Below are 27093 nucleotides of genomic sequence, written 5' to 3'. Positions count from 1 at the left end.
TAAACACCTAATTCTGGTTCTTAGATCACCAATTAAAAGAAGTTTCTTCTCCCATGAATTACTGAATGCTGTATTTAGATCACTGCACACTCTGAGGAAGAACCCAATCATCTCCTCCAGAAATACTTCTCCCTATTCTCAACCACCTACAATCCATTTCAAAGGCTACTTCCTACGTGAGGCAGCCCTGGGCACTCCCCAGAAGGGCTGGTCAGTCGAGCCTCAGGCTCCAAGAACAGCCAGAATTGCCGCAGTTCTGACACTGGTCTTACTTCTTCAATAACTGACTGACTGTGTATTTGTTCCTTCTTCACTCTGCTCATGAGCTCCAGGAGGAAATGGTTGTGTCTAAAGCACCCTGCTAATATTCTCTCTGCATGAAAGGCCTCTCTTCTGCAGGAAGCAACCCCTGCTCACACACCCCATCACCACGAAGCCACTGTGGTCCTGATTCCTTGTTCTGATATAAGAAAATACAAAATTATACTCTCTGCTGTGTTCAGCTTTCTTGTAATAATGCTGAAATCACAGCTTCAACTGGTACCCAATGGGAAACTGAGTTAAGTAGCAGTTAATACAGGTGTTTTGGAGAATGCAAAGCACTAGGTTTTAGCCTCCACCTTTGTTTAAAACCAGGAGGCTATATAATATTTACATATCAGTTTTCATAAAATTAAAGATAAATACATATCTTTTATATGCAGTTCCCACAGAGTTGAACTTCCTTTAGTCTTCACTGAAAAGGGCAAAAAGTTTTCTTCAGTATTCAGAGGTTTCTTTCAAGTAGCTACCTTCTAAAGTCAATTTACTGAAAATGTGTATGTTGATATGAAGCTACAATAGGTGGGATATTTTTTGGTGGAAAAATTTTTTGTTCACTTCTAGTTGTAAAATCTACTTCTCTGACAAGGTTGCATTCACATCCTATGGAGCTTTATGATAATTACATTCTTTCATAGACTCTAAGACAACCTTGACTTTAAGATGGACCATTAAAACCCAAATAGCATCTAAGAACTAAATGTTCTGCAAATATATATATCTGAAGTATATTACCACTGGGAAGAGAAATGTAATAATTTATAAAATTGATGGGTAATATTATCGTCTGAGAAGCACAAAATACTAAATGTTTTCCAGCCAACAGCCCACATCTGGCAAAAATCAAACATATTTAATAAAAGTAAATTCACCCTTCAGAATGAAAAAACTTGGTAAAGATGATTTCTAAACACCGCTCTTCATGTTAAAGGACCCTCTTAACTCCAAAAAGCAAAATAACATTAAAAACTAACTGTAGTGAAGTATCTGCTAGGTACAGATCTGCTTCATTTTTCATACTCACCAGTGCCCTGGGCAATTCATGGGCTTAAGGGCGAAAGTGTCCTTGTCGATGTCAAAGGTGAACATGTTCTCACTGTAATGCTGCCAGTGTCCAGAAGCCTCCCAGAGCTTGCAGCTGTACATGTTGGGGGACAGGACCTCCTTGAAGTTGCACTGGTGGTGCTGCTCCTAAAGGAGACAGGCGCGCAGAGCTGAAATCTACTGGGGCAGGGCATAATTGCAGGCAAGAGACACCCAGACAAGGACTGCTAAATTCAGGATCATGCCTTATATCAGTTCACAGGATATGCCCTTGGTTTTAAGCGTGGTACCTTATGGATCATAAAATAAAGATTCATGTATGCTCAGTATACTTTTCACATTAAGTATATTCATTTTATACGGCAACCCACTCCAGTATTCTTGCCTGGAGAATCCCATGGAGAGAGGAGCCTGGTAGGCTCCAGTCCATAGCCACAAAGAGTTGGGCACAACTGAAGTGACTTAGCATGCAAGCATACACACATATATTCATTTCATAATATAATGGTACATAGTATATAACAGAAGTCCCCAACATTTTTGGCACCAGGACCAGTTTGGGGGCAGACAATTTTTCCACTGACTGGCAGCAGGGGTGGGGGAGGTTGGGATGATTCAAGTGTATTACATTTATTGCGTGTGTCCACGTGTGTGAAGTTGCTTCAGTTGTGTCCGACTCTTTGGGACCCCACGGACGGACTCTAGCCCACCAGGCTCCTCTGTCCATGGGATTCTCCAGGCAAGAATACTAGAGTGGGTTGCCATGCCCTCCTCCAGGGGATATTGCCAACCCAGGGATCAAACCCAGGTCTCCTGCATTGGCAGGTGGGTTCTTCACCACTAGTCCCACCTGGGAAGCCCACATTTATTGTGCACTTTGTTTCCATTGTTATTACACTGTCATATATAATGAAATAGTTATACAACTGACCATAATGCAGAATCAGAAGGAGCCCAGAGCCTGTTTTCCTGCACCTGAATGGTCCCATCTAGGGGCGCTGGAAAAGAGTGACACCTGGAGTGTGCCGCGTATGTCCAGCTTACTCCGTAATCCCGTTTTGGCCGCCGTCACTGCAGAAGCCACCTGCAATGTGGGAAACCCTCATTTGATTTCTGGTTCAGGAGAATCTGCTGGAGATGGGATAGGCTACCCACTCCAGCATTCTTGGGCTTCCTCTGTGGCTTAGCTGGTAAAGAATCCGCCTGCAATGCAGGAGACCTGGGTTTGATCATCCCTGGGTTGGGAAGATCCCCTGGAGAAGGGAAAGGCTACCCAGTCCAGTATTCTGGCCTGGAGATTTCCATGGACTGTACAGTCCATGGGGTTGCAAAGAGTTGGGCATGACTGAATGCCTTTCACTTTCACTGCAAAAAACCCTGCTTCACAAAGATGGGATACTGGAAATGCAAGCAGGCTTTTCAGTGCTTTTGTGGCAATCTCAGGATATTCCACCTCAACCTTAATCTGAAACGTATGGAGATCTGGAGTTGTGTCAAACATACTCTTAAGGCCACCATCATTTGCAATCTCAGATGGTAATGTGTCACACAGAACATTTACTCCTTCCTCTCTCACAGGGAGTTCCACAGTTGGTGTAAAGTTTATCTTTGTATCATATGTGCTCTAGAAACTCAAACGGACAAGAAGCACATTTAATGAAATCCAAGGAAAATACAAATTGTCTCAATATTTTTAGTTGAAGGCACAATGCAGCATTTCTCTTTGAGGTTCAAAATTCTGAGTATTATTAAAATTAAATCAATGGAAATGCTTGGCTATGTTATGATGAGAGAAAATGGTAAAATACAAAATGGAGTTGAATAAGCATAGAATATTTTAAAAATTACTTACTCGTATGAAGTCTATCAGTGTGTTATAAATGAAGGCTCCTCTAGGAAGAAAGAAACAGCTTCCAGGGCTCAGATCATGGAAAAAGAAAAGTTCCTGTTCCTAGGTTGAAAAAGTAATTGCGTCTCAAATTCCACTGCTGTTGCATATTTACTGTACACATATGATATGCTAGAATAAAACATACACTCAGTTATTTCCAAGTTCTAATAGCTGACATTCCAAATACTTGAATCAGACTTATGTAACAGTGCATGTGAAGTTACAACTCATATTTATGATTACTCAGCTCTGAACTTAACTCTTATTTCACCTGGGATTTACTGACGATTTCTTACTTGGCACCTTGGGGTATGGATCTCATGAAGAGATGACACAGGAAAAAGGTCAGGAAAGTTCACTGCTGGAGGTGGGCTCTGAGTGGCAGTGACCTCTGCATGGCCGTCATGCTGAGAGCCTGCCAGGGTGGCCACCACCCTCCAGTGTCTGTCCTCCTGCCATCCCACACACCACCCAGCAGAGCCAAGGACACGGAGCTCCACAGTGAGCGCCGGCCCCTCACATCACAGCTCCCACGGGGAGGACTGAGAGTTAAACCAGGTCCACCTGCCTGCAAATCTCGTTCTTGCTCTGCTTCCCAAACACAAAGTATACTATCAGGTATACACTCTTTTCTTTAAAAATGTTTGTATCATTATAAAAATGAGAGAGAAGTGCAATTTTTAAAATCTAATGGAAATACAAGAAGGAAAAAGGTTAGTAGACACTGGGGGTAGGAGTGTGAAAGAACTCAGCAGCAAACCACGAGTGTCAGGGAAACAGAAGACAGGACGGGAGAAGAAACGTCAGCATTAAGACAGCCAGGTTCCAAGCCTTGGTCACAGAGCAGCGCAGCAGCGCTTGGTGGGCACACCTTCCCGATCGTCCTGTGGTCCCGGGCCCTGGCTTCCTCCTGGAGCTCCTCCCAGGCAGCCATCCGCTGCTCATCAGGAAAGGACACCCCATAGACCCTCTGCAGCATTTCCATCTCAGGGTTGTCCGCCCAGTATGCCAAGGAATTCTAGACATCAGACAAGATTTGGGTAAACACATCAAACTCTTGGTGAGCAGTAAACCACTCTGAAATACTAATATGTGCAGGTGGCTCATACCAGGGGCCTGAACTGCCGTGGACTTGGATATAAGCCAGGCATCCTGGACACCAAGGGATGAGGGACTATACACAACTTCCCAAACATCAGCACAGCTGACCCACAGGGGACTTCTTGTAGACTTAGAATCTTAGATTGTTTCTGACTAAACCTTCCCACTCCAAATTACATCATTAATCAGTAAATCACATAGTCAGTCTGCTGTGGGTTCTAGGAGTGAAAAGTGAGAAAGTGTGAAAATGAGGGAAGGCAAGCACCACGTGCATTACCCAGAAGAGGGCAGTAAAGGAGAAAGGGGTGTGGTAGCCGGCCCCCTCCTCCACCCGCCTCCTCCCGCCTCGAGAAAACCAAGGCAGGTCAGGACAGCTCCATCAGTCCCAGGCCTCTCGCTTCCACAGCATGTTTTTGGCATCATACCACTCCATCTCTGTTTTCCCTTCTTTTCCTACATTATATTATTCTCATGGCAGATAAACACTCTTGTTCACATTAGAACAACTCAAGAAAACAAGAGTATGCAGAATATTTTCACAGATAGAAACAAAATGTACTGTGAAACTTACAGTAAGGTTAAATGACAGACAGTCAAAGGCTATGTAAAATGTTCTAATTATCAATCCTAAAACACTGTATTAGAGGCCTATACAAAAGTCAAATACACATGCGGTGTTTGAAAATTGCACAGTGTTCATATTATACAAGATATTATTGAACTACTCTTATCTAGTTCACTTAAAGTTTACTATATCAGAAAAAAAATCAATCCTTACCTTGAAAATTTTTATGACCTTAATATTTCCAGTGTGTCTTATGTGAGGGCCTCTACAAAGTTCAACTAGTGGACCGCACCTGTGGTGAAATATTTAAAACAAGTCCAGACATAGTTACAGCTTTGGGGACTATTGGCTGGAAACCATATTCTATGTTCTGGGGCAATGTTTAATTCAGGAACAACTTAGTGTGAATCCATCTTTAATTTAGGGTGCAGGAAGAGGTGAGTCACGCAGTCTTAGATCCCAATCTTCCCCCTTCAGGTCGCATACAGAAGCCACAGAATCTTTGGAAAGAAACTTTGCAGACAGACACACATCCCGAGGCTCTTTTAAAGGGCTTCCCAGGTCGCTCAGCAGTAGAAAACCTGCCTGCTAATGCAGGAGATGCAAGAGACGTGGGTTCAATCCCTGGATTAGGAAGATCCGCTGGAGGAGAACATGGCAACCCATTCCAGTATCCTTACCTGGGAAATTCCATGAACAGAGGTGACTGGAGGGCTTCAGTCCATAGAGTCGCAAACAGTTGGACACACACAAGGCACTTAAAAATCTTCACTATTGGAAAATCAAAAATCCACTTTCCCGCTCTACACTAATTTTCAAAACCAAAATTACATGAAAGATATAAAAAACACATTCACTTGATAATTTAAGTCAAAAATAAACTTACCAGACACACAGAATGCACAGCACCAAGCTTGAAACCTATGTAAATGCTGGATTCGGGTGACAGAGACATGGCAGTGTAGATGGACTATAACTCATGTCACATTCTGGATGGGGGGGGGGATCTTGACCATGGGGAAGCCACATGCACACAGGGGCAGGGTTGTACAGCAACTTGCTGTCCGCCCTCTAAAGTCTGCGGCAAACCTAAAACTGCTCTAAAAAATAAACTCTATTAAATAAATATATAAATTCAAGGGTTTTCTTTGCTTGTTTTCAGGCCCTCTGGTTTTATAACAGAATGCCTACTTGTATTTTGGTTTATTAGATGATGCAAAAGTTTAGATCAGAGATGAAACCACTATAAAGCATTTTCCTGCACCTGTAATGAACAAGGGGTCATAAAACCCTAATGAGAGTAGACTCTTCTCCAAGTACAGAAACATGAACAAAGTTAAGATAGCAAAAATGCAGGTCAGAGAAAAGGTGACTTAACATCAACCAATTCAAGAGAAATTTAGTAAAGAAGGAAAGTTGTTCCTTAACTATTCCAACCAATTTTAAATATTTTTAAAGTTCACTAGTTAAAAAGTTAAAAATTATAATGAACACATAAAGGGACTGGATTATTCAAAGTAGAATGAAGTTTTGAACATGAAAACACCATTTCTTTGAATTACCGGGATTTATGTACTGTTCTCTGTCCAAAAAGGAGATTGTAAGTTAATGCTCAAGAGAAAAGGAAAAAAATGCCTGATTAGTAAGACAGACTTAAATAAGCCAATCTTTAAATGACCCCATAGGGAAAAAAGTCATTTATGTTCAAAAAATTAAACACAAGCCATTCCACTTGATAAAATAAGTGTTAATGTTGACCTAAGAAATGTTTTTTTTAAAAAACAAAAGGGAGTCACCAGGTGGTGCAGTGGATAAGAATGCCCCTGCCAATGCAGAGGACATGGGTTCAAGCCCTGGTCCAGGAAGATTCCACATGCTGCAGAGCAACTAAGTCCGTGTGCCACAACTACTGAAATCTGGGTGCTCTAGGGCCTGCAACAAAGAGTAGCCCCCACTCTCCACAACTAGACAAAGCCCTCGCACATCAATGACAACCCAGCACAGCCATAAATAAACAGAATTATATTTAAAAACTGCAGAAGATCAAGCATTAAAAGTCAGAAATTTAAAACTCACCATATATTGTTAATTTCCTCATTTGTTTTTAAACTCTGAAATGGTATGCTAACATTTCTTTGTATTACAGGTAATAAATAATAAAATCTTATCAGGTCACTGGAGAGTGGTAAAAACAAGCACGGTATCCACCTGCAGCATAAAGTGGCCACGTGTTCACATGACCCTTCAGGAAACGCACTGTGCACAGCTGTGCATGAAGGGGGTGTGACTTTACTCATGGTACAGCTAAGTCACAGAACCAGAGCACTTGAGTGTGGAAAGGAAGTGCCCTGTGCAGGACATCTGTGGTCATACTTATTACAGGGACAAGTCTTCTCTGATTGGACTGAGAAGGTCACAGGCAGCCAAAGAAGGGGACACCAGGAGTGGGGACAAGCAGTACCCATAAGGCAGTTGAACAAGTGGACAGTAACGGGGCTGGGAGCCTGACGTATAGCAGAACTAAGGCTTTGGGTTTGGGCTCCCATGGTCATTGCTATCCACCACTTCTATTCTGCCTTACTGATGCATAGAGGGTGATGCTCTTGGCCCCCAAACAGTGGAGAGTGTGGTGAGAGGCAGGAAATCATTCCTGAGGAGATGGCCCACTACAGCTCCATTGCCCCCCAATACGAACATGGGAGGATAAACAGAATTCCTTTCCTGAACAGCCCCCCAAAACATGAGGCCCTGAGAACACAGTCTCACTTGCAGGGAGAGAGGCACTCTACAGCTAACATCCCCAAAACAGAATGTGGGTTTGTTATTGTTTAGTTGCTAAGTTGTGTCTGACTCTGTGTCTGACCCACAGACTTGTAGCCCACCAGGCTCCTCTGTCCATGGAATTCTCCAGGCAAGAATACTGGAGTGGGTTGCCATTTCCTCCTCCAGGGCATCTTTCCAAAGCAGGATCAAACCCATGTCTCCTGCTTTGGGAGGAGGGTTCTTTACCCCTGAGCCACCAGGGCATCCTGTGGTTTTTTAGTACCATCCTGATAAATACAAATGAGAAAATCATTACCTCCCTTTGCGGGGACATTTCAGAGTCCTCACACAAAGGAGTACTCTGTCAACCATGCAAACTTACAATCAGGCCTCCCACTCAAAGACAAACTTGCATCTGCTAATGCCTACAGATGCATCATTGAGCAGAGTTTACAATTCACACACACACGTTACCTGTAAACTGTGGTCGTTGGCGTGGCCACCTTCTCCTTCAGGATGCGGCATTTAAATTTATCGTACTACAAAGAAAAATACACCCAAATAGTATCACATAAAACGTTTAAGTGGGAAAAAATGTTCCCTTTTTCCAACAAACACTGAATGGGCATCTGCTATGTTCTAGGTGCTGAGACCCTGGGGACACATGGAGCTCAGCGCCTGGTTCTGTGCCGCCCAGGATGGGTGCTGAGAGCCTGTGTGGGCCCTGAGCATTTGACACATAACTGATCTGAACTGAGGGGCGCCGCCAGGCCAAAACACACTGGATTCCAGAAGCACAATGTGGAAAAAAAGAATATAAAATCACTTTTTATGTTGGTTACATGTTGAAGTAATATTTTTTGATTTACTGGGTTAAATAAAATGTTATAAAGATTAATTTCACCTTTTACTTTTAAAATGTGGTTACCAGAAAATTTCAGATGACATACATGGGTCAGATTTGGGAATGGTGTTATTAGACTGGACTGTTCTAGAAGATTTCAGCTTTAACTACAAGAAATAAACAAAATTCTGAAGACACAACTACATTATGAATTTGTACAAAAAATTAAAACAAAGTCTACACTAAATGATATTATTACATTAAAAAACAGCAGACACTTTTCTGCTTTCATCATTATTACTATTGTGCCAGATACTTTGTACTAAGTAACTATTTAAAGGAGGTAATTATTGGGAGAAAAAAATAGACTTGTATGATTTAACTGCTGTGTACTTACATGTTAAAATCAAGTCATTTTTCTTCACAAAGTTTTGATGGAATTTAGTTCTCAACCCAAAATATGTGAGAAAATAATTGCAAATCACATATCTAATATGCGATTAATATCTAGAATATATCAAGAACTCCTACAGCTCAACACCAAAAAACAAACAACCCAATTCAAAAGTGGGCAAAGGATTGAACAGACATTTCTCCAAAGAAGATCTACAAATAGCAACAGGTGTGTGGAAAGATGCTCTCACCAGCCATTAGAGAAATACAAATAAAGACCAGAATGGGGTACCTCCTTCACACCCACTGGAATGGTTGTTTTATTTTTTGAAGGGGAAGGGAAGGGATAGAATGAAAAAGTCAAATTGTCAAGAATACAGAGAAGCTGGAACGCTCATGCTGGTAGGAATGCAAAACAGTACAACCACTGTGGCAAACAGCATGGCAGTTGCTCAAAAAATTAAACGTAAGATTTCCATATAATTCAGCAACTCCACTGCCGGGTATATACTGAAGAACTGAAAGTGGGGACGTGAACAGATACAAGTACACCCATGGAGTAACGTTTTTCTTAGTAGTCAAGAGATGTCTGTTGGCAAAGAGTGAATAAATAAAAGGTAGTCCATCCATAAAGGGGAATGAATATTATTCAGCCTCAAAAGAGGAAGGCAATTCTGACACTTTCTAGGACATGGATGAACCTTGAGCAAACAACACTGAGACAGGCCACTCAGAAGGACAATTACCGTGTGATTCCACCTGATGAGGCCCTAGAGCATCACTCTCAAGGAGACAGAAGGGGTGGGGAAAAGGGGATTCGGCGTAACTGCTGGGAGGCGCAGAGCTCTGGAGATGGGCGCTGACAGTGGCTGCCCAACAGTGTGCGAGTATTAACGTCACAGAACTGTTCACTTAGAACATGATTCAAACAGTAATTTTTATATTTTGGATAGTTTACCACACACAGAAGAAAAGCAGCTGCAACTTTTACCAAATCCAAATCTACTTTTTAATTCAAGCCCACAAAACTAACAATATCTCACGTACTCTCAAATTATGTTTTCTTTGATATTTATGATTTTAAAAATAAAATTTAGAAGATATTTTAAGTAAATTAGTTTGAACAATAAAAAGAGAAAGTTGAAGTTTTACACGGGTTACTCCAGGCTAGAATCTATTTTAAAAATCAGCAGAAAACCCCAACGAAAAGAGGAAAAGCCAGAATTTTATATGGTATTATTAACATTGTTGAATTCAATAGCTGGAGTACTAACAACACTCAGGATTAATCAGATTTATAAAACACACAAATGAACACTATTCTCCCGGCCCTTTACCTACTTATATCTGCATTACAAATTTGAACCAAGTGTTAGGAACAATATGGTGAGCAGGGACTGACCATTTGTTTAAAGGAGTGGTGTGCTATCACTGCTCAAGTCCCCCCGTAATCACCTTGAATAGGTCCAGGAGGACCTCCGTGCTGACTTCCAGTCTCTCAAATGGCTGCTGCTCTTTGATGATGGCCTGGCACATGCTCTGCAGCACCGGCAGCTCTACGCTGGACACGGCCCTGCAGGGAAGAACAGTCGCCACAGACCACTGGGACAGAACCTGTGACCTGAGGCCCTAGTCATCAGCAGATCATCTTTCTCCCCAGAGGAACGTGGTGCTCTATGGTCCAGGATTTCAGAGACTCAACATGTCCCCCAAACCCCACTCCTTCCCTCCTCCACCATCTGTGCTCAGGTCCCTCCAGTCTCGTGGGCCGCATCCCCCAACCGCCAGACCCAAGGCTTCCCCACAGAGGCCTGGGATGCTCTGGGACAGCTCCCTGCCATCCTCCGTCCCACCCTACTTCCAGGTCACTGAGCTCTCAGCTCAGTGCCCACCTGCTTGTCCCACAGCTCTGCCACCTCCCACAGCAAACAGTGGTGTGTCTGTTTCTGTCTCCCCCGACTGGATGGCTGAGCCTATGAGGACAGGCTGATCTCCACTGGGGAGTCAGCAGCACCAAGCCCAGCACACAGGAGGCACCTACACATTCTGAGATGACTCTGATGGGGAGGGGTGCTCACAGGGGACGAGCTGGCTGGGCTAGGAGCTACAGAGCACTGGGCGCTCCGGCAGCATGGAGGTAACAGCTGGAGGTAGAATGAACCACAGGCAACCAGGCTACAGACGCCAGGGGTCTACACTAAGGCAGAAGGAGCAAGAAGGGGGGTCAGGTAGAACCACTGAGGGGACAAAACGGGCAGAACTGGATGGAGTGACAGGGTTGGGGATGAGGGCCAGGGTGGGGTAGAGAGGACCCTTGGGTTTCAGTTTGACAGCTGGGAAGGTTTCCATATAGAGTCGTGAGAGGTAAGGAGGGCTGAGGTGGGGCCTATGGCTCGGGAGTTCATACACAGACCTAGGGAATGTGAAACCTCCAGAGACTGGCCCTTCTGGCACCAGCCACGGGATATGTGGCTGGGGGGCACATCGCCCTTGACCATCACGACGAGGACTACCTGCTCTCTGGGGATTAACCTGACCACTCTGGTCCAAATCAGTCGTCTGCCCTAACAAGCCTCAGGTTAGATAAATAGTGTGTCATGTCTTTCTTGTTGAAAGAAAGAAAACCACTTGAGAAGTTACCCTCAAATCTACACTCATAAATAATAATTTTCAGAAATGGTTACCCCATCTGTAATCATGTCCTGTATCAGATACTCAATGCACTGACAAGTAGGCGCTCAGGGTTACCTGTCTTCCAGGTACACATCGTAGTGAAAGCCGCCGCCGCCGGGCGGGCTGCAGCACAGGAGGCCCCCGTAGTGGAGCTCCAGGGCTTCCCCGAGTATGTGGGCACTGGAGTGCCAGTATACCTGCGGTGGGACAGAGGCCAGGCCACAGCTGCATCATGGGAAGTCACCAGGCGGACGCAGGGATGAGTGAGCATGTGGGTACAGCACTAGGAAACAGACCCCAGGACACAGGCAGTGTCGTCTCTGCAGACTGCTGAGACCCACCTGCTTCTGAGCCCTCCTTGGAGCCCACTGTGCCCCCACCCCACCCATGCCCCACAAGCCAGCCGTGTGCTTCTCCTGCAGCTTTACTCTGAGCAGCGCTGAGCCCAGCTCCTAAACCATTTCCTTCTGGGCCTCAACCATGAGCAGAAGAAAGCTGGACCATGAGCAGAGCAGCCACCCAGAGCTGGTTCAGGCCCAGTGCAGAGGGCCACCTGTGAGTGTGAGCACTGGCCCCCTTCCTCCTCCTCTGGCTAGCCTTTCTGAGTCAGAGATGCAGCCACAGTGGCTGTTCCTGACATCACTCACATTAACAAGATTTTGCGTCTACACAGCAGTCTTCACATGCTAAACAGCACATGGCTATGGAAGTTTGAAAGAGGACTCCGGAAGCAGAGGAGTCTCTTGGAAGAAAAAGTTTACTGAATCATCTGAGCTCTGCATACTATTAACATGGTACCTTTGTGACAATGTCACTGGGTCTCACCTAGATAATGTACACCAGGGCTAGGGCTGGAGCCTGGAAGGTAACTCTCATTTTCACGAGCAACCACAACTGTTCTGGAAGCCCTACAACATGACACCAGGTGCCAGGGGTGGATTGATCAGGCATTCTAGGAAGACTTCCCGTGATAATATGATAACTGCTTTATCTTTCATGATGTCACTGAACACACGGGGAGAGAACGTCAAGGAGGCTGACCCCTCTGTGGAACATTAAGTGTGGTGGTCCCCTGTCGCCACCACCCATATTCCTGACAGACTGAAGGCACTTAGCAGCCCACTGTTAAAGAACCATGTCTGCAGGTCAACCAAGAGCCCACCCGTGTGGGAAAGTGCTCAGGTCTCAGCAGGATTCTGACCTCAGGAAAAGGTTAAAACCACCTGCCAGGCCAGCCACCACAGCTGCTCCGGACTGGCTCCTACTTGACCTTCTCCAGAGGCTGACACAACCTGAAAGCATCTAGCTGTTTGATTTGCTTATTAACTATCCCTTCCACCTGTCATGAACTCTGCCACCCACAGGATCAGCACGTGCACCCAGCACCTTGGATGCTGGTCAGCTGACCGAAGAAATCAACACAGGTTTACAAGTTTCAGGGTGGCATCTGGTATGAAGCTAGGTGACTGTTGTTAGGGTTAGTCCTTAAGTGAGAAAAACTACCACACATATGCAAGCTATGTATTTCATTACATATTTTGTTCATGCTCTTTATGAATCACTTTTAAATATAGTGTCATGAATGTTAGATTTATTAAACACCAAACTTAGAAGATCACAAAACCCACTGTTCTACCCGTTAGTGTGTGACTTTGTACATGGTATATCTGACAACATAAACACCCAAAGTGTGGTTGGCTGGTTTTCAGACACTTACGGCCTGGGCCTCCTCATCCTCGAAGGTGAGGAGCTCCACAGTGGCATCCCCTTCCAGCGGGCGGTCCAGGTCCCACAGCTCCCCATTCACTTTGGCCACCACGGTGGTTTCTGCTAGCTCCTGACTGGGGAAAGGACGGTCATGTGGGGGCTAACCCATCACAGACTAAAGCTATTCCTTAAAACAAAACATGAAATTAATTTCCAGGGTTTGTTTCTTTCTTAAGTGGAAAGTACAAATGTAAACTCAAAGATTTTTTTTTTTAATTTTTGTGACGTTTAAGTACAAACGGAATATGATTTGTTCACTGCAAAAATTCAGAAAACAGTATGCACAGAAACAAAATCACATACATCTTACTACCCAGAGATAAGTACTCACAACATTTATACATCAACATAAAAACTTTGAAAATATTACTCTGCTTATGTTATCTGATAACCTACTTTTAAACTTTGGCTTCCCTGGTAGCTCAGCTGATAAAGAATCCACCTGCAATGCGGGAGACCTGGGTTCAATCCATGGGTTGGGAAGATCCCCTGGAGAAGGGAAAGGCTACCCACTCCAGTATTCTGGCCTGGAGAGTTCCATGGACTGTATAGTCCACGGGGTCGCAAGAGAGTTGGACACGACTGAGTGACTTGCACTCACTTTTTAAACTTAACAGTAAACAACGAGTTTCTCCAACAGCAGACAGACATGTAAAACATGCTACCTGACAGCTGCAGTGGAACTACGATTTGCCTAGTGCACCCACTATTGCTGGGCATTTCGGTTATAATTTGAGGGTTTTGCTTTTCTTGTTTTATTTTGGCAGTGATAAATAATGCTGCAGTGAATATTCTTGAATATTCATTGAATATTGAATATATCTTAGTTCCTATTTTCTCAGGAAAATTCTAGAAGTAAACCTGGGATTTAAACTTTTAACAGCTTAACTGGACTACATTGCCAAATTTTCCTACCAGGACAGGCCCAAGAATACCTTTCTCTGTGTTCTCAGGGAGTACAAAATTATGTCTTCTTTGTAATGTAATGTTTTCATTTATATTTCTGTGAGTGCCCTGAGCTGGGCACAGCCCTATGGTTAAGAGAACACACTCTGGGGTCAGGCCAACTTCAGGTTGAACCCTGAACAATTTACTCAGTTTTTCTAAGCCTTGCTTTCCTTATCAGTAAAATGGGAATTACAGGACCTTCTTCATATATTTATTCTGAGGATAAAGTAAGGTGTGGGCTTCCCAGAAGGCTCAGTGGTCAAGACTGCCTGCAATGCAGGAGATGGAAGGAGACAGGGGTTTGATCCCTGGATTGGAAAGATCCCCTGGAGAAAGAAATGGCAATCCACTCCAGTATTATTGCCTGGAGAATTCCATGGACAGAGGGGCCCCAGCGGACTAGAGTCCAGAGGGTCGCAAAGATTCAGACACAACTGAGCAACTACACAACGACAAAAATAAGGTATACTCATCATCAGAACTTAATAAATGTTCAGTATTACTGTCAAAGGAGTAGAATCTCAGTTTCCTCTCTGCTGGCTGGGCCAGGCAGCTCAGGCCCCTCCAGTCCATCATCTCCATCGTCTACAGTCAGCGTCTGGCTGGCCCTGCAGCAGGAGGGGGCTATGTGGCTACAGTGGAGGAGATGGGCAGAAACACTGCTGCATCTCTGCCTTTAGACTATGCAGGGCACCAAGCCACCCACTTCCGGCCCTCTGGGGATGGAACACAAGTGAGCTACAACCTTTGGACCACACAGACAAGGCAACACTGTTACCAGACCACCCAGTAGCCACACGGAAGGACTTCAGGTCCCCAAATGAGGGTATGGAGAAGCACTGCCTCCCAGCCTGGACCTTACACCCCCCGACTGCTCTCAGAGAGATACTGACCACATTTAAGCCATTCTGTGGCCTCCACTGCAGCAATTTAGCCTGTGTCTTAACTGACACAGAATCAAGGACCTGGAAGTAACAAGGCAAATTATATGGCACTGGCTTAGCAAATGGGCAGCGGTTACAAGGAGAGACACTAAGATGCGCAGAGCTAACAACCCTTGTTACAGCACAATAAAGTATCTTGTAAGACTTGCAGGCAAAAGATCTGCTCACAACGCCTGTAGCACATGAGCAAACAGGTATGAAAAGGTAGAATGTTGGGATATGCCAGGGAACTCCTGTGACTTTGAGCAAAAAACTACAGAGGATGAGATGGCTGGATGGCATCATCAACTCAATGGACATGAGTTTAAGTAATACTCCGGAAGATAAGTAAGGACAGGGAAGCCTGGAGTGCTACAGTCCATGGGGACACAAAGAGAGGGATACAACTGAGCGACTAAACAACAACGACAGCCAGACCAAGAAGGCTTCCCAGGTGGTGCTAATGAAAAAGAACCTGCCTGCCAATGCGGGAGACTTAAGAGATGTGAGTTTGATCCCTGGGTCAGAAAGATCCCCTGAAGGAGGGCATGGCAACCCACTCCAGTATTCTTGCCTGGAGAATCCCATGGACAGAGGAGCCTGGTGGGAGTCCATGGCGTCACAAAGAGTCAGACATGACTGAAGCAACTGAGCATGCACACACCAGACCAAGGGATACTCAGGTGAGACCTGTTCTGCTTGCAAGCAGAGGTGGCAAGGGGACAGGCAGTGACAGCCCTTCTCAGAGTCCATGCAGGGACAGACAAGATGGGCCTGTCCAACTGCACAGGTCAGAGTAAGGGAGCCACTCTCCCCAGGCTTACGGTATGTCTAATCTTGGTTCATTAAATGGAGGAAAAGACAAACGAGTCAAGTACAAAGCCAAGGAATAAGAGGGTGAGAAGTCCCGGTCTAGGGGAACTCTTTAGGAAGATTACTCTCGTGTGAGACTGATTAGAAGCGTCTGGTGAGAGGCCTACTTCAGTTAATTGCTTGAGAGAACTGTTTTGCAGAACCAACCATAAGCCCCACTCACACACACCCGTGACTGACCCTCACAGGAGCGCTGAGACCCCATGCCCAGCTTCACCATGTACACCAAGGGAGCGGTACCAAACACGCAGCCTCCACACCCAGTGGCTGTCCGCACTTGAGACGTGGCAGGTGAGGGCAAGGGATGACGACGGACCTTCCAAACTGCAAAACCAGGTCCAACAGAGGACAATGGGCGACCGAGCTACTCCCAGAGAACAAAGGGTGGCCAGACAGGCTGACCCAAGCCAACAGGACCCGAGGGCTCCTGAACACTGCCTTGGAGCCAGCCACACTGCTCCTCTCTGTCCCAAATGACCGAGACTGCATTGAGCCCTCACTGTAACTCATTGTCTGCAAGTTTGCTTGCAGCTGGCTGATGGGTGGAGGTGGGAGGGCAGTTGTGTGGTTCACCTAAAGTCAGTCCCGGGCTTTCTGCTGCCGCTAGCGGTGCCTGGAGTTGACTCACAGGGGAGAGAGGAGGGAGGGTGGGGCATGAGGCAGGGGGCTACTCCCAGGGGTCTGGACATCAAGGGACACAGCTGGGAGACACTGTCCCTGATGCCAAGAGTCTTCTCTCCCGTGGCAAGAGTACCTGGACTGGAAATGGGTTGGGTCAGTAGGAGCTGTGTCTCCATTCTCCCACAGCTCGGCAGGGCCTGTGACTCCGTATGAGCTCACAACCCCTAGGGGATTAAAGTGTGCCACTCTGGGGTCTTGGACTCAAAGCACTCTCATTCTTCAGCTGCTCCCCCACTGGCCTGCGAGCTGGTCCATGGGTGACACCCAGCCTGCACCCCAGATGCAGACAAACCCCACCTAAGGGACAGCTGAGTGACAAGATGGTGAAGGGGGGAGCAGGGTCCATGAATAAAGGCCTGGCCCAGAGACACCCGCCAGCAGGCCTCCACCACACTGTAAGGGGAGGATGTGGCATCTGTCTTCGCTAAGCTGCGGTCTCTGAGGGGCTTCTTCCGACAGTTTAGTTAGGAGCCCCAAGGGCACTGGGAGCACAGGTGACTGACTGACTCCCGAGGGGCCCGGAGCGCTGCTCTTCTATCGAGCTCCCAGGTGACGCCAGTGCTGCTGGTCTGGGGACCACAAGCCAAGAGCTACTCATCACTGAGCTATCAAGTGTCCTTTGCCCATTTTTTCTGTGGGGGTGTTTTCTGAGGATAATTGGCTATGTATAGGATGACTGGGTCAGGGCTGGGGTTCAAACATTTAAGAAAGACACAGCATCTCTGCGTCCCACCCTCTAGCAGGGCCACTCCCCTCAAACCCTATCAATATTAACTGATATTAATTAAGCCTTTGATAGACCAATAGATATTATAATACACAATTAATTTGCATTCCTAAGACTATTTTTTTTCTGAAGTTTTCATCTTTTTCCTATTAATGTGAAAAACTAAGGAGCAATCATTTGTTTTATATGGTGCATTTTTCTCACATCTGTCATTTCCCTTTCTGTGGTGTCATTCTCATGCTATTTCTCCAAAATGAGTTCAAATCTTCCCATCCTTGCCTGAATGATCTGGACCTTATGCACTGCACTTCGGAAGGCCTACTACGCTCCTTCAGAGCAGGAAGAATCATCTATGCAATCTACTCTCAGGAAACCAAGGCAACAGGCAGAATAACTTAATAAAACTATTATTTTTAACTTTATTTTTGTATCCAGCCACTTCACTGCACCCTTACCAAGAGTTTTTCAGTTACTTCTCTAAGTCACATTTTTAGAGTTTCCTCCTTGTTTAATTGCCCTAACTGCCTGAGTTGAATTCTCAGTCATTTCATTTTTTCTTATTTGATAATAAAAGCCTTCAAGCAATACAAATCTGTTTCTGATCACTACTTCAGATTTATTCCACAGATGTTGAAATGTAGTATCCTATAAATTTTCTGAGACTTCCTTGGTGGTCCAGAGGTTAAGACTCTGAGCTCCCAGTGCAGAGGGTTTGATCCCTGGTCAGGAAGCTAGATCCCACATGCTGCAACTGAGAGTTCGTTTGCTACCAAGACACGTCACAGTCAAATAAATAAATAGTTTTTTAAAAAGAAGTATTTTCTAAGAATATTCCTTTCTATTACTAAGAATACTTGTTTTTATTTCCCTTCACCTGAGCATCTTGAAGTTTTTAATTTCCTAGTTTTGTTTTGTCTTGTTGCCATTTAATGTTTACTGAGTTCACAATGGATTTCATTTTGTTCACAGAATGCTAACTGTGTGTTTCTGCATCTTATTCTGAGGAGCCGAAAGCACAACCACACGTCCCAAGAAAGAAGGCACCATGTGGGCCACAGCACGGAAACCGGGGAGTAGCCATGAAGCCCACCTTAAATGTTACCATTCAGACCGTGTCATCTTAACTCTGGCTTATTTGATCAAGAACTGAGACAGGTATATTAAAGCCTGCTACTCTTGAGTTCTTATAATTTTGCATTTCTGGTGTGATGCTACATTATATAACTCATAAAAGGGTGTGAAAAGTTGAGGACTACACTGTTCTTCTAGTTTAAAAATAAGCCCCAGTCTCCCACTCGATGACTGTATCCCTGAGTTCTGCCACCTGAAGGTAATATCATGACCTTTGCTTTCATCACGTATGTCTGACGTGGTTAGGCCCATCCTTTCAGTCAGTCAGTCAGTTCAGTCGCTCAGTAGTGTCTGACTCTTTGCGACCCCATGAATCGCAGCACGCCAGGCCTCCCTGTCCATCACCAACTCATCCTTTAGCGCTGGACAATTTTACTTTGTAGATAACTTCTGCAACCCCTCTGTCATCATACTTGAGGGTGGTTTTAACCTGGTGCCTGTGGAAATGAATGTCACTGACAGAGCAACAAAGAACATGGCCTAGGATAAAATGACCTTGTTTCCCGAGCTTGGACCGTCTCTTCAGTGCAGGGCAGCTCAGACTTCAATCCACCAACATGCATATGACTCTCCATGAAGAGACAGAAGTTTACTCTTGCCTCAAAGCCCATTTTCCCAGTGCATCTATCCATCTCTCCTGGAAAGCACAGGAACAGATGGGAGGGCCCTCGAGAGTATATGATATAACAGGATAAAAAAACACAATCTTAACCACAGTTTTCAAAGGAATCTGAGAATTTGAATTGTTGAAAAGTTTGCTTTTTAAATAATAAGTTTATTTACATGGCAGTTCTGAGCTACAGCTTCCACAGAATTTTCTTTAATGCCAGGAATTAACATTAGGCAGAACAACGAAACTTCACTGAAGTGTCTAAATTCTAGGAAGATCAAAGCACCTATTCTAGGGCTGATCATAGCTCTAACACATACATCTTCAATTTATAATTAGTAAGCTTTCTTTGTACATTTCTAGAGAGGTTTTACAGAGAAGGTAATGGCAACCCACCCCAGTACTCTTGCCTGGAAAATCCCATGGAGGGAGGAGCCTGGTAGGCTGAAGTCCATGGGGTCGCTAGGAGTCGGACACGACTGGGCGACTTCACTTTCACTTTTCACTTTCATGCATTGGAGAAGGAAATGGCAACCCACTCCAGTGTTCTTGCCTGGAGAATCCCAGGGACGGGGAAGCCTGGTGGGCTGCCGTCTCTGGGGTCGCACAGAGTCGGACATGACTGAAGCGACTTAGCAGCAGCAGCAGAGAGGTTTTAATTTTCAGAGTATCTTCCATATACATTATTTCATTTAATATTTACAACCTTATGAGGTAAATGATGACAGTATTGTCATTTCCACTTAAGGTATAAGAAAACAGGCTTGGACAGCTGGAGGGATCTGCCCACACTGGTCCAAAGACTCACCCATGGTTATCTACTGGCAGAGGAATGGCTTGGAGTCAAGTCTGACAAAAGACCTGTAAAATCTCATAGAAGTATCTTGATGATAAACAAAGTCAATATCATGTCACCTGTCAAGGATTATAGGCACTTTTCTCTACTATGTACTTTTATTAGAACTCTAAAAGTTGGACACTTTAAAGCGGAAGAGACTGTGTTCTGATATTCAATTACTTATTAAATGGCCTCTCTAGAAGCCAAGAGGGAATAAATAAACTGATTACATTTAATTTATTCAACTAAGAAAAAAATACTTCAGCAGCCCCAAGAACACACTGTCACCAAGCTCGGGCGCAGCACTTAACACTATCTGCTCCACACTACAGTTTACCTTATTTCGGCAGCCACCTGGTAAGGCGTTGTTTTCCAAGCTTCCCCTTTCACTGTTCTCCCATCTGCCACTCTTACTGTGATCACATTGCTTGTATCTCCCTTCTTTTCAGAAATGGCAAGTAAGAGCTGATGATCTTTCTTCAATACTTCAAAAAACTTCAATCTTTCCTTCATAAAATTTGGTGGATTCTTCACCTGAAAGCCATCAGAATACAGAATATGGTAAGGTTAACACACACAGCTCACTTTTTTTCTAACTGCTCAGCTCTAAATAAGCCCCACCCTCCTCAGCAGGCCCAGGGCATCCCCCCGAACCAGCCCCTAGGCTCTGCTTTAACTCCCACTCTCTAGAGACTCCCCTCTACAGGACTGACCCCTTCCCAGCTAAGTGCCTGCGTGCTCCTGTCTGATTGTGCGACTCCATGGCCTATAGCCCACCAGGCTCCTCTGCCCCTGGGGTTCTCTGGGCAAGAATACTGGATTTCCTTTTCCAGGGGATCTTCCCAATCCAGGGATTGAAGCTGAGGCTCCTGCACTGGCAGGCAGGTTCATTACCACTGAGCCACCAGGGAAGTCCAGGTCTTACTGAGCCATGCAAACCCCTCTTCTTCCAACTGGCATCGCCCTTCTCTGCACACTTAGCAAGCCTGTGCACAGAGCCACACAACTCAGCCCTTAACTGATACACTATCTGACTTTGTTCTCTAGTTGTTTCTCCTATTTGTCTGAACTCCTCAACCCCAGGGATCTCTGTGAGGCCAAGTACTCCTCCTCTGCTGTTACCAAATGTTGATGTACTTTATCAGTTCTCTCCAGTTGCTGTAATGACTTATATTGAAAAAGCAACAAAGCCAGTTTCCTTAACACAAAAGAAAAGCTCTGCTGTCTCAACTTAAAGCAGTGCTTTATGGCTGTGTGGCTCTCTCATCTCTAAGCTAAGATAGCTTTTTTTTTTCTTAATCTTTATTTTTGGCTGTGCTATCCCTCTTTTGCTGCACAGGCTTTTCTCTAGTTTTGGTGAGTGAGGGCTACTCTCTATTAGAGGTGCATGGGTTTCTCATTACAGTGGCTTCTCTTGTTGTGGAGCATGGGCTATAGGTGTGCAGGCTCAGTAGTTGTGGCTCCCAGGCTCTAGAGCTACAGTTCATGGAGTCACAAAGAGTTGGACACGACTGAGCACAAATACACACACACACACCCCCCTGGGCAATTAACTATATAAGCGTATTTAAATTACAGGTTATTTCCACATATAATATTACACATTATTTTTTATATTTATATTATTTATTATTATTATATACACAATAAAATTACATATTATTTCCACAGCAATGACTTACCTCATTGTCAGGGTCGATCTCCTTTTTAACATCCTCTTCTGGGCTTTGACTAGGAGGAGGCTGACAAGCAAACGGAAATAATAAACAACTCATACCAATGACCACAAAGGGCAACAGGTTTGAAGCCTGAAGAACAGGGACAGGGGCAGGCAGCAGGCATCCCATATGAGAGGCTCCCCTGACCACCACCTTCAACCCTCAACAGGTAAGTGGTTTTCTGGGGTTCAGTCCTTCCTGACTCTGCACTTTCACACATTCTTGCTAACTGTTCAGTTCAGTTCAGTTCAGTCGCTCAGTCATGTCCGACTTTTTGCGACCCCATGAATCGCAGCATGCCAAGCCCCCCATCCATCACCAACTCCCGGAGTTCACTCAGACTCATGTTCATCAAGTCAGTGATGCCATCCAGCCAGCTCATCCTCTGTCTTCCCCTTCTCCTCCTGCCCCCAATCCCTCCCAGCATCAGAGTCTTTTCCACTGAGTCAACTCTTTGCATGAGGTGGCCAAAGTACTGGAGTTTCAGCTTTAGCATCATTCCTTTCAAAGAAATCCCAGGGTTGATCTCCTTCAGAATGGACAGGTTGGATCTCCTTGCAGTCCAAGGGACTCTCAAGAGTCTTCTCCAACACCACAGTTCAAAAGCATCAATTCTTCAGCGCTCAGCCTTCTTCACAGTCCAGCTCTCACATCCATACATGACTACTGGAAAAACCATAGCCTTGACTAGACGGACCTTAGTCGGCAAAGTAATGTCTCTGCTTTTGAATATGCTATCTAGGTTGGTCATAACTTTTCTTCCAAGGAGTAAGCGTCTTTTAATTTCATGGCTGCAATCACCATCTGCAGTGATTTTGGAGCCCCAAGAAATAAAGTCTCACACTGTTTCCACTGTTTCCCCATCTATTTCCCATGGAGTGATGGGACCGGATGCCATGATCTTCGTTTTCTGAATGTTGAGCTTTAAGCCAACTTTTTCTGTGTACTTAATATATTTTGCTCTTTAATGATTCCCCCTACCCCAAATCTTAAACAATGTTCCTGGAAGTCAGTTGCAGAGCTGTCACAAGCGACTTTAAATGCACTGTTTCAGGAAGGTGTTACCCAGGAACACCACAGTCCCCTGGCAAAAAAGTGAGGAACATCCACAGTCTGAGCCACAGCAAGAACTTAAAATACCCTATATCACTGGAAGGTAAGTGAATCAAAACAATAACATGCATGCGTGCTCAGTCGCTCAGTCATGTCTGACTCTTTGCGACCCCAAGGACTGCAGCACGCCAAGCTTCCCTGTCCTTCACCATCTCCCGGAGCTCACTCAATCTTATGTCCATTGAGTCGATGATGTCATCCAATCATCTCACCCTCTGTCGCCCCCTTCTCCTCGTGCCCTCAATCTTTCAGAACACTATTAAGTGACAAGGTTAAATACGCAAATCTCAAAACAGACCTCCCCCACCCCGCCCCGGAAACCAGGCAAGGACCAAACACCCCAAGCCACCTGTCGTCAACAGCCATTGATCAGAACGAAGAGAAGGGTTTCTATAGGGAGTTGCTGGTCTTCCGCCCAAGCAAAGAACACTGAGTTTTAACCACCGCAACATTTTTTTCAAAGAAAGAAGAACCCCATTTCTGCCACTGAAGAAAATGAGTAGCGGACAATTTAGAAAAGCTGAGACTTCACTGCAAACGCAGCGGCCCTGGGGTGTCTGGCCTGCGGTGGGCTCTGGGCCCGAGCGGGGTCGTGGGGGGAACGGGGAGGAGGTCCGGTCTCAGCACCTTCCTGCCGCCCATCGGTCCTCAGCGCATCCGCACCTGCCGCCCCCCCCCCAACCCCCGGCACACCCGCCCAGCCCGGCAGACAGCCCCCTCCTCCGTACCTGCGCGCCTGGGGCCGCGCGCCCCGCCTCCGCCCGCGCCGCGCTCTCCAGCCGCGCTTGGTGGCTCAGCTCCTCCGCAAGGCACAGCCGCAGACGGTACAGGCGGTGGCGCAGCTCGTGGTTCTCTGCCCGCAGCTGCGCCACCTCGCGCGTGAGGCACGGCCCCTCGGCCTGGCAGCGGTCCGGCGCGTTCAGCTGCTCGTCCCTCAGACGGTGGACCTCCGCCCACAGACAGCGGATGTCTTCCTCCTGCCGCGCCAGGCGCGACGCCACCGCCTCAGCCGCAAGGGCCTCAGCCGCCATGGCGGCAAGCTCGCCTCCCACACGCACCGACGCCACGCGTGGACAGCCGGCAGTGAAGGGGCGCACTGCGGGGGCGGGGCGCGGCCAGCGGCATATAAACGGGGGGCGGGGCGCCAGGGCAGGGTGGGGCTGGTTGTATACTGCAGGGGCGGGGCGATAGATGCTGACGGGGAGGCAGATACTGGGCGGGGCTATAGGACCTGTAGGGGCAGGGCGATGTGGAATGGTGGGGCCGGCCGTGCAGCGCAGGAGCGGGGCGATAGTAGCTGAGCGGGGCGGAGATATGAGGTGGGGCTCTAGGAATTGTAGGGCGGGGCCATGTGGAAAGGTGGGGCCGGCCGTGCACAGCCGGGGTGGGAGGATAGGCGCTGGAAAGGCGGTGCCATAGGACCTGTAGGGGGCGGGGCGAAGGGAAGAGGTGGAGCGAAAGGTACAGTAAGGAAGGCGGGGTAATGGGAGGGGTGGGGCCGGTTGTAAACTGCGGGGCGGAGCTATGGAACGAGGGGCGGGGCAGTGGAAAAGGTCCAGGGGCCAGAAACCAGGGAGGGGCGGGCCAGGTGGACCCGGGTTGGGCTCTCTTTTGGACTGGAGACCACCAGGTACCGGCAGACTGGCCTGTACAGCGGCGTTGGCCCTGAACAGGTACAAGGTAGCTTCAGAGCTACCAGTATGTTCAGTTCAGTTCAGTCACTTAGTCGTGTCTGACTCTGCGACCCCATGGACTGCAGCACGCCAGTATGTTGCCAAAATGCAAATTATCCAAAACCTGGGGAACATCTCCCTTCCCAGAATGGTTCTTGGCTTTCCCCTCTCAAATGCTGGCAGTCACCATTCTTTTAACTTGCCCCCAGATTCTAAAAAGTAGCCATTGAGAACTGACCTTCTTTGGCCTCATGCCAAGGCTGGCCAAGGGCAGAGGCCACGGCACCAGGGCACTCAGATTGCTACAAAGATTTACATCTGATGGCATAAAATTGCTAGCGCCTTGAGGGTAGGACTAATACCACATAGGTCTTTGTGTCCCTCATAACCATGAGCACACACCCTCCCATAGAAGCAACACAAATTGATTTTTATTAACATTTTTATGGCTTGGGATGTGGCAAACCTTGTTCTAAGGTCTTTACACAAGTATGAACTCCTTTAATAGATACTCATATTGAGAGAGACAGCCATTTATAGGTGGAGAAACTGAAGCAAAGAGAGGTTACATGATCAATAGTGGAGGGAGGAATGAGCAGGCGGAGCACAGAGGATGTTAGGGCGATGAAGCTCCATCTGATCCTGTAATGACGAACACTTGATATTATGCATTTTCCAAACCCACAGGATCTGCAACAGGATCTGCAACATCAAGAGTGAACTATGCGCGCTCTGGGTGGCTCTGGATGATAATTACATGTCAATGTAGAGTCATCCTTGTAACCAAAGTACCCCTCTGGTGGGGCATGTTGATAATGGGCGAGGGGGAGGCTGTGGGGGGGGCAGCGGGTACATGGGGATGCTCTGTACTTTCTGTTCAACTTTGCTGTGAACCTAGAACTGCTCTAAAAAATAAGGTCTGTTAAGACAGGGGTCCCCGTGGCCTATTAGGAACCAGGCTGCACAGCAGGTCAGAGTTAGGGTTAAGGTCAGGGTATGTTTGAAATGGGGCTTCCCTGATGACTCAGCAGTAAAGTATCCACCTGCAATGCAGGAGCCACAGGAGAGATAGGTTCAATCCCTGGATCAGGGAAGATCCCCTTGTCGAGGGCATGGCAACACATTCTAGTATTCTTGCCTGTAGAATCTCATGGACAGAGGAGCCTGGCAGGCTACAGTCCATGGGGTCACAAAGAGTTGGATATGATTGAAACAACTTAGCAGGCAACACGAATGTTTGAGATAGCTTCAAATCTTCATACATTCTGAATTAAAGTCAAGGCAGAATATCCTGAGATTAGCACAAAAGTACTGAAAAGCCCACTTCCATTTCCAATATCCCATCTTTGTGAAGCACAGTTTTCTGCAGTGACAGCAACCAACACGAGATTCCAGTGTAGACTGAACATAAGCAACACACTCGGGGTGTCACTGTCTCCCATCACCCCTAGATGGGACCCTCCAGTTGCAGGAAACAAGCTCAGGGCTCTCATTGATTCCACACTATGGTGAGTGGTACAATTATTTCATTCTATATCACAATGTAATCATAATAAAAACAAAGTGCACAATAAATGTGATACACTTGAATTATCCAAAAACCAGCCCCACTCTCTGGTCAGTGGAAAATTGTCTTCCGTGAAACCAGTGAAAGTTGTTCAGTTATATTCAACTCTTCGCAACCCCATGGGCTGTAGCCCCCCAGGCTCCTCTGTCCATGGGATTCTGCAGGCAAGAATACTGGAAGGAGTTGCCTTTCCTTTCTCCAGGGAATCTTCCCGAGCCAGGCATCGAACCCGGGTCACCTGCATTGCATGCAGATTCTTTACCATCTGAGCCACCAGAGTAGCCCTATGAAACCTGTTCCTGGTGCCAAAAAGATTGGGGACCGCTGTGTGAAGGAAAAGAAATCGCCTGAGAGACTACCAAATACCACAAGATGGCACTGGTTCCCTTAGACGTTTCAGCGTGGGGCACATGACCTTCGCTGCTGATGCTGAAGAAAGTCGTCAGATTCTATGTCATCTGGTCCTGTTCTAAGGACACTCAAAATGCTTCACAGTCGTCACAATTCAGCCCCAGCTTTGTACTTTCAATAGATGTTTTAAAATATGGAGTTTACTGTTATTCAGGCAGGGTGAGGCCAAAAGATCAGGAGACACCTGCCATTGAAAAGATGGTCTGTCACCTACAGTTCCCAAAAGGAGAGGGTGCTCTGTTCCAGGCAGGGCCACGTGGGGAATCATGGGGTCCATCAGGAGACTGGAGGAGCAGGAAGCAGATGTGGATAAGAGCCTTAATGTGGTTTCTGCAGGGAGGAATGGGGGAGGTGGGGTAAGCAGGGTTACTATGGGCTAATTTGAATATATTAGCAGCCTGTGCGGCAGACGGTCTGTCCCTAGTTTTCTGGCCCTGCAGTGATTGGGGCAGCTGGAGTGTGGCCCCAGGTGTCAAGATCGCAGGTGTATGGGGGTGTAGCTTCTAGATTGGTAACTT

The 27093-nt window shown here is 46.3% G+C and overlaps 1 protein-coding gene across 1 annotated transcript in view; it reads right to left on the bottom strand.

Annotated features, from left to right (window-relative positions):
* TARS3 (threonyl-tRNA synthetase 3) overlaps nucleotides 1–23955 on the bottom strand; it is a 44428-nt gene extending 20473 nt beyond the window's left edge. Inside the window, exons 1-11 of the mRNA XM_068991274.1 lie at nucleotides 23653–23955; nucleotides 21776–21835; nucleotides 20431–20627; nucleotides 13313–13436; nucleotides 11671–11792; nucleotides 10378–10495; nucleotides 8160–8224; nucleotides 5136–5214; nucleotides 4128–4274; nucleotides 3218–3316; nucleotides 1346–1512 (exon numbers count right to left, since the gene is read on the bottom strand). Coding sequence (XP_068847375.1) covers nucleotides 1346–1512; nucleotides 3218–3316; nucleotides 4128–4274; nucleotides 5136–5214; nucleotides 8160–8224; nucleotides 10378–10495; nucleotides 11671–11792; nucleotides 13313–13436; nucleotides 20431–20627; nucleotides 21776–21835; nucleotides 23653–23955 — 1481 coding nt within the window. The remainder of the gene's footprint in view (nucleotides 1–1345; nucleotides 1513–3217; nucleotides 3317–4127; nucleotides 4275–5135; nucleotides 5215–8159; nucleotides 8225–10377; nucleotides 10496–11670; nucleotides 11793–13312; nucleotides 13437–20430; nucleotides 20628–21775; nucleotides 21836–23652) is intronic.
* Nucleotides 23956–27093: the final 3138 nt, after the last annotated feature.

The sequence above is a fragment of the Capricornis sumatraensis genome, chromosome 19 (assembly GCF_032405125.1).
Source record: "Capricornis sumatraensis isolate serow.1 chromosome 19, serow.2, whole genome shotgun sequence".
NCBI lineage: Eukaryota > Metazoa > Chordata > Mammalia > Artiodactyla > Bovidae > Capricornis > Capricornis sumatraensis.
This window is presented reverse-complemented; position numbering and strand designations above follow the sequence as displayed.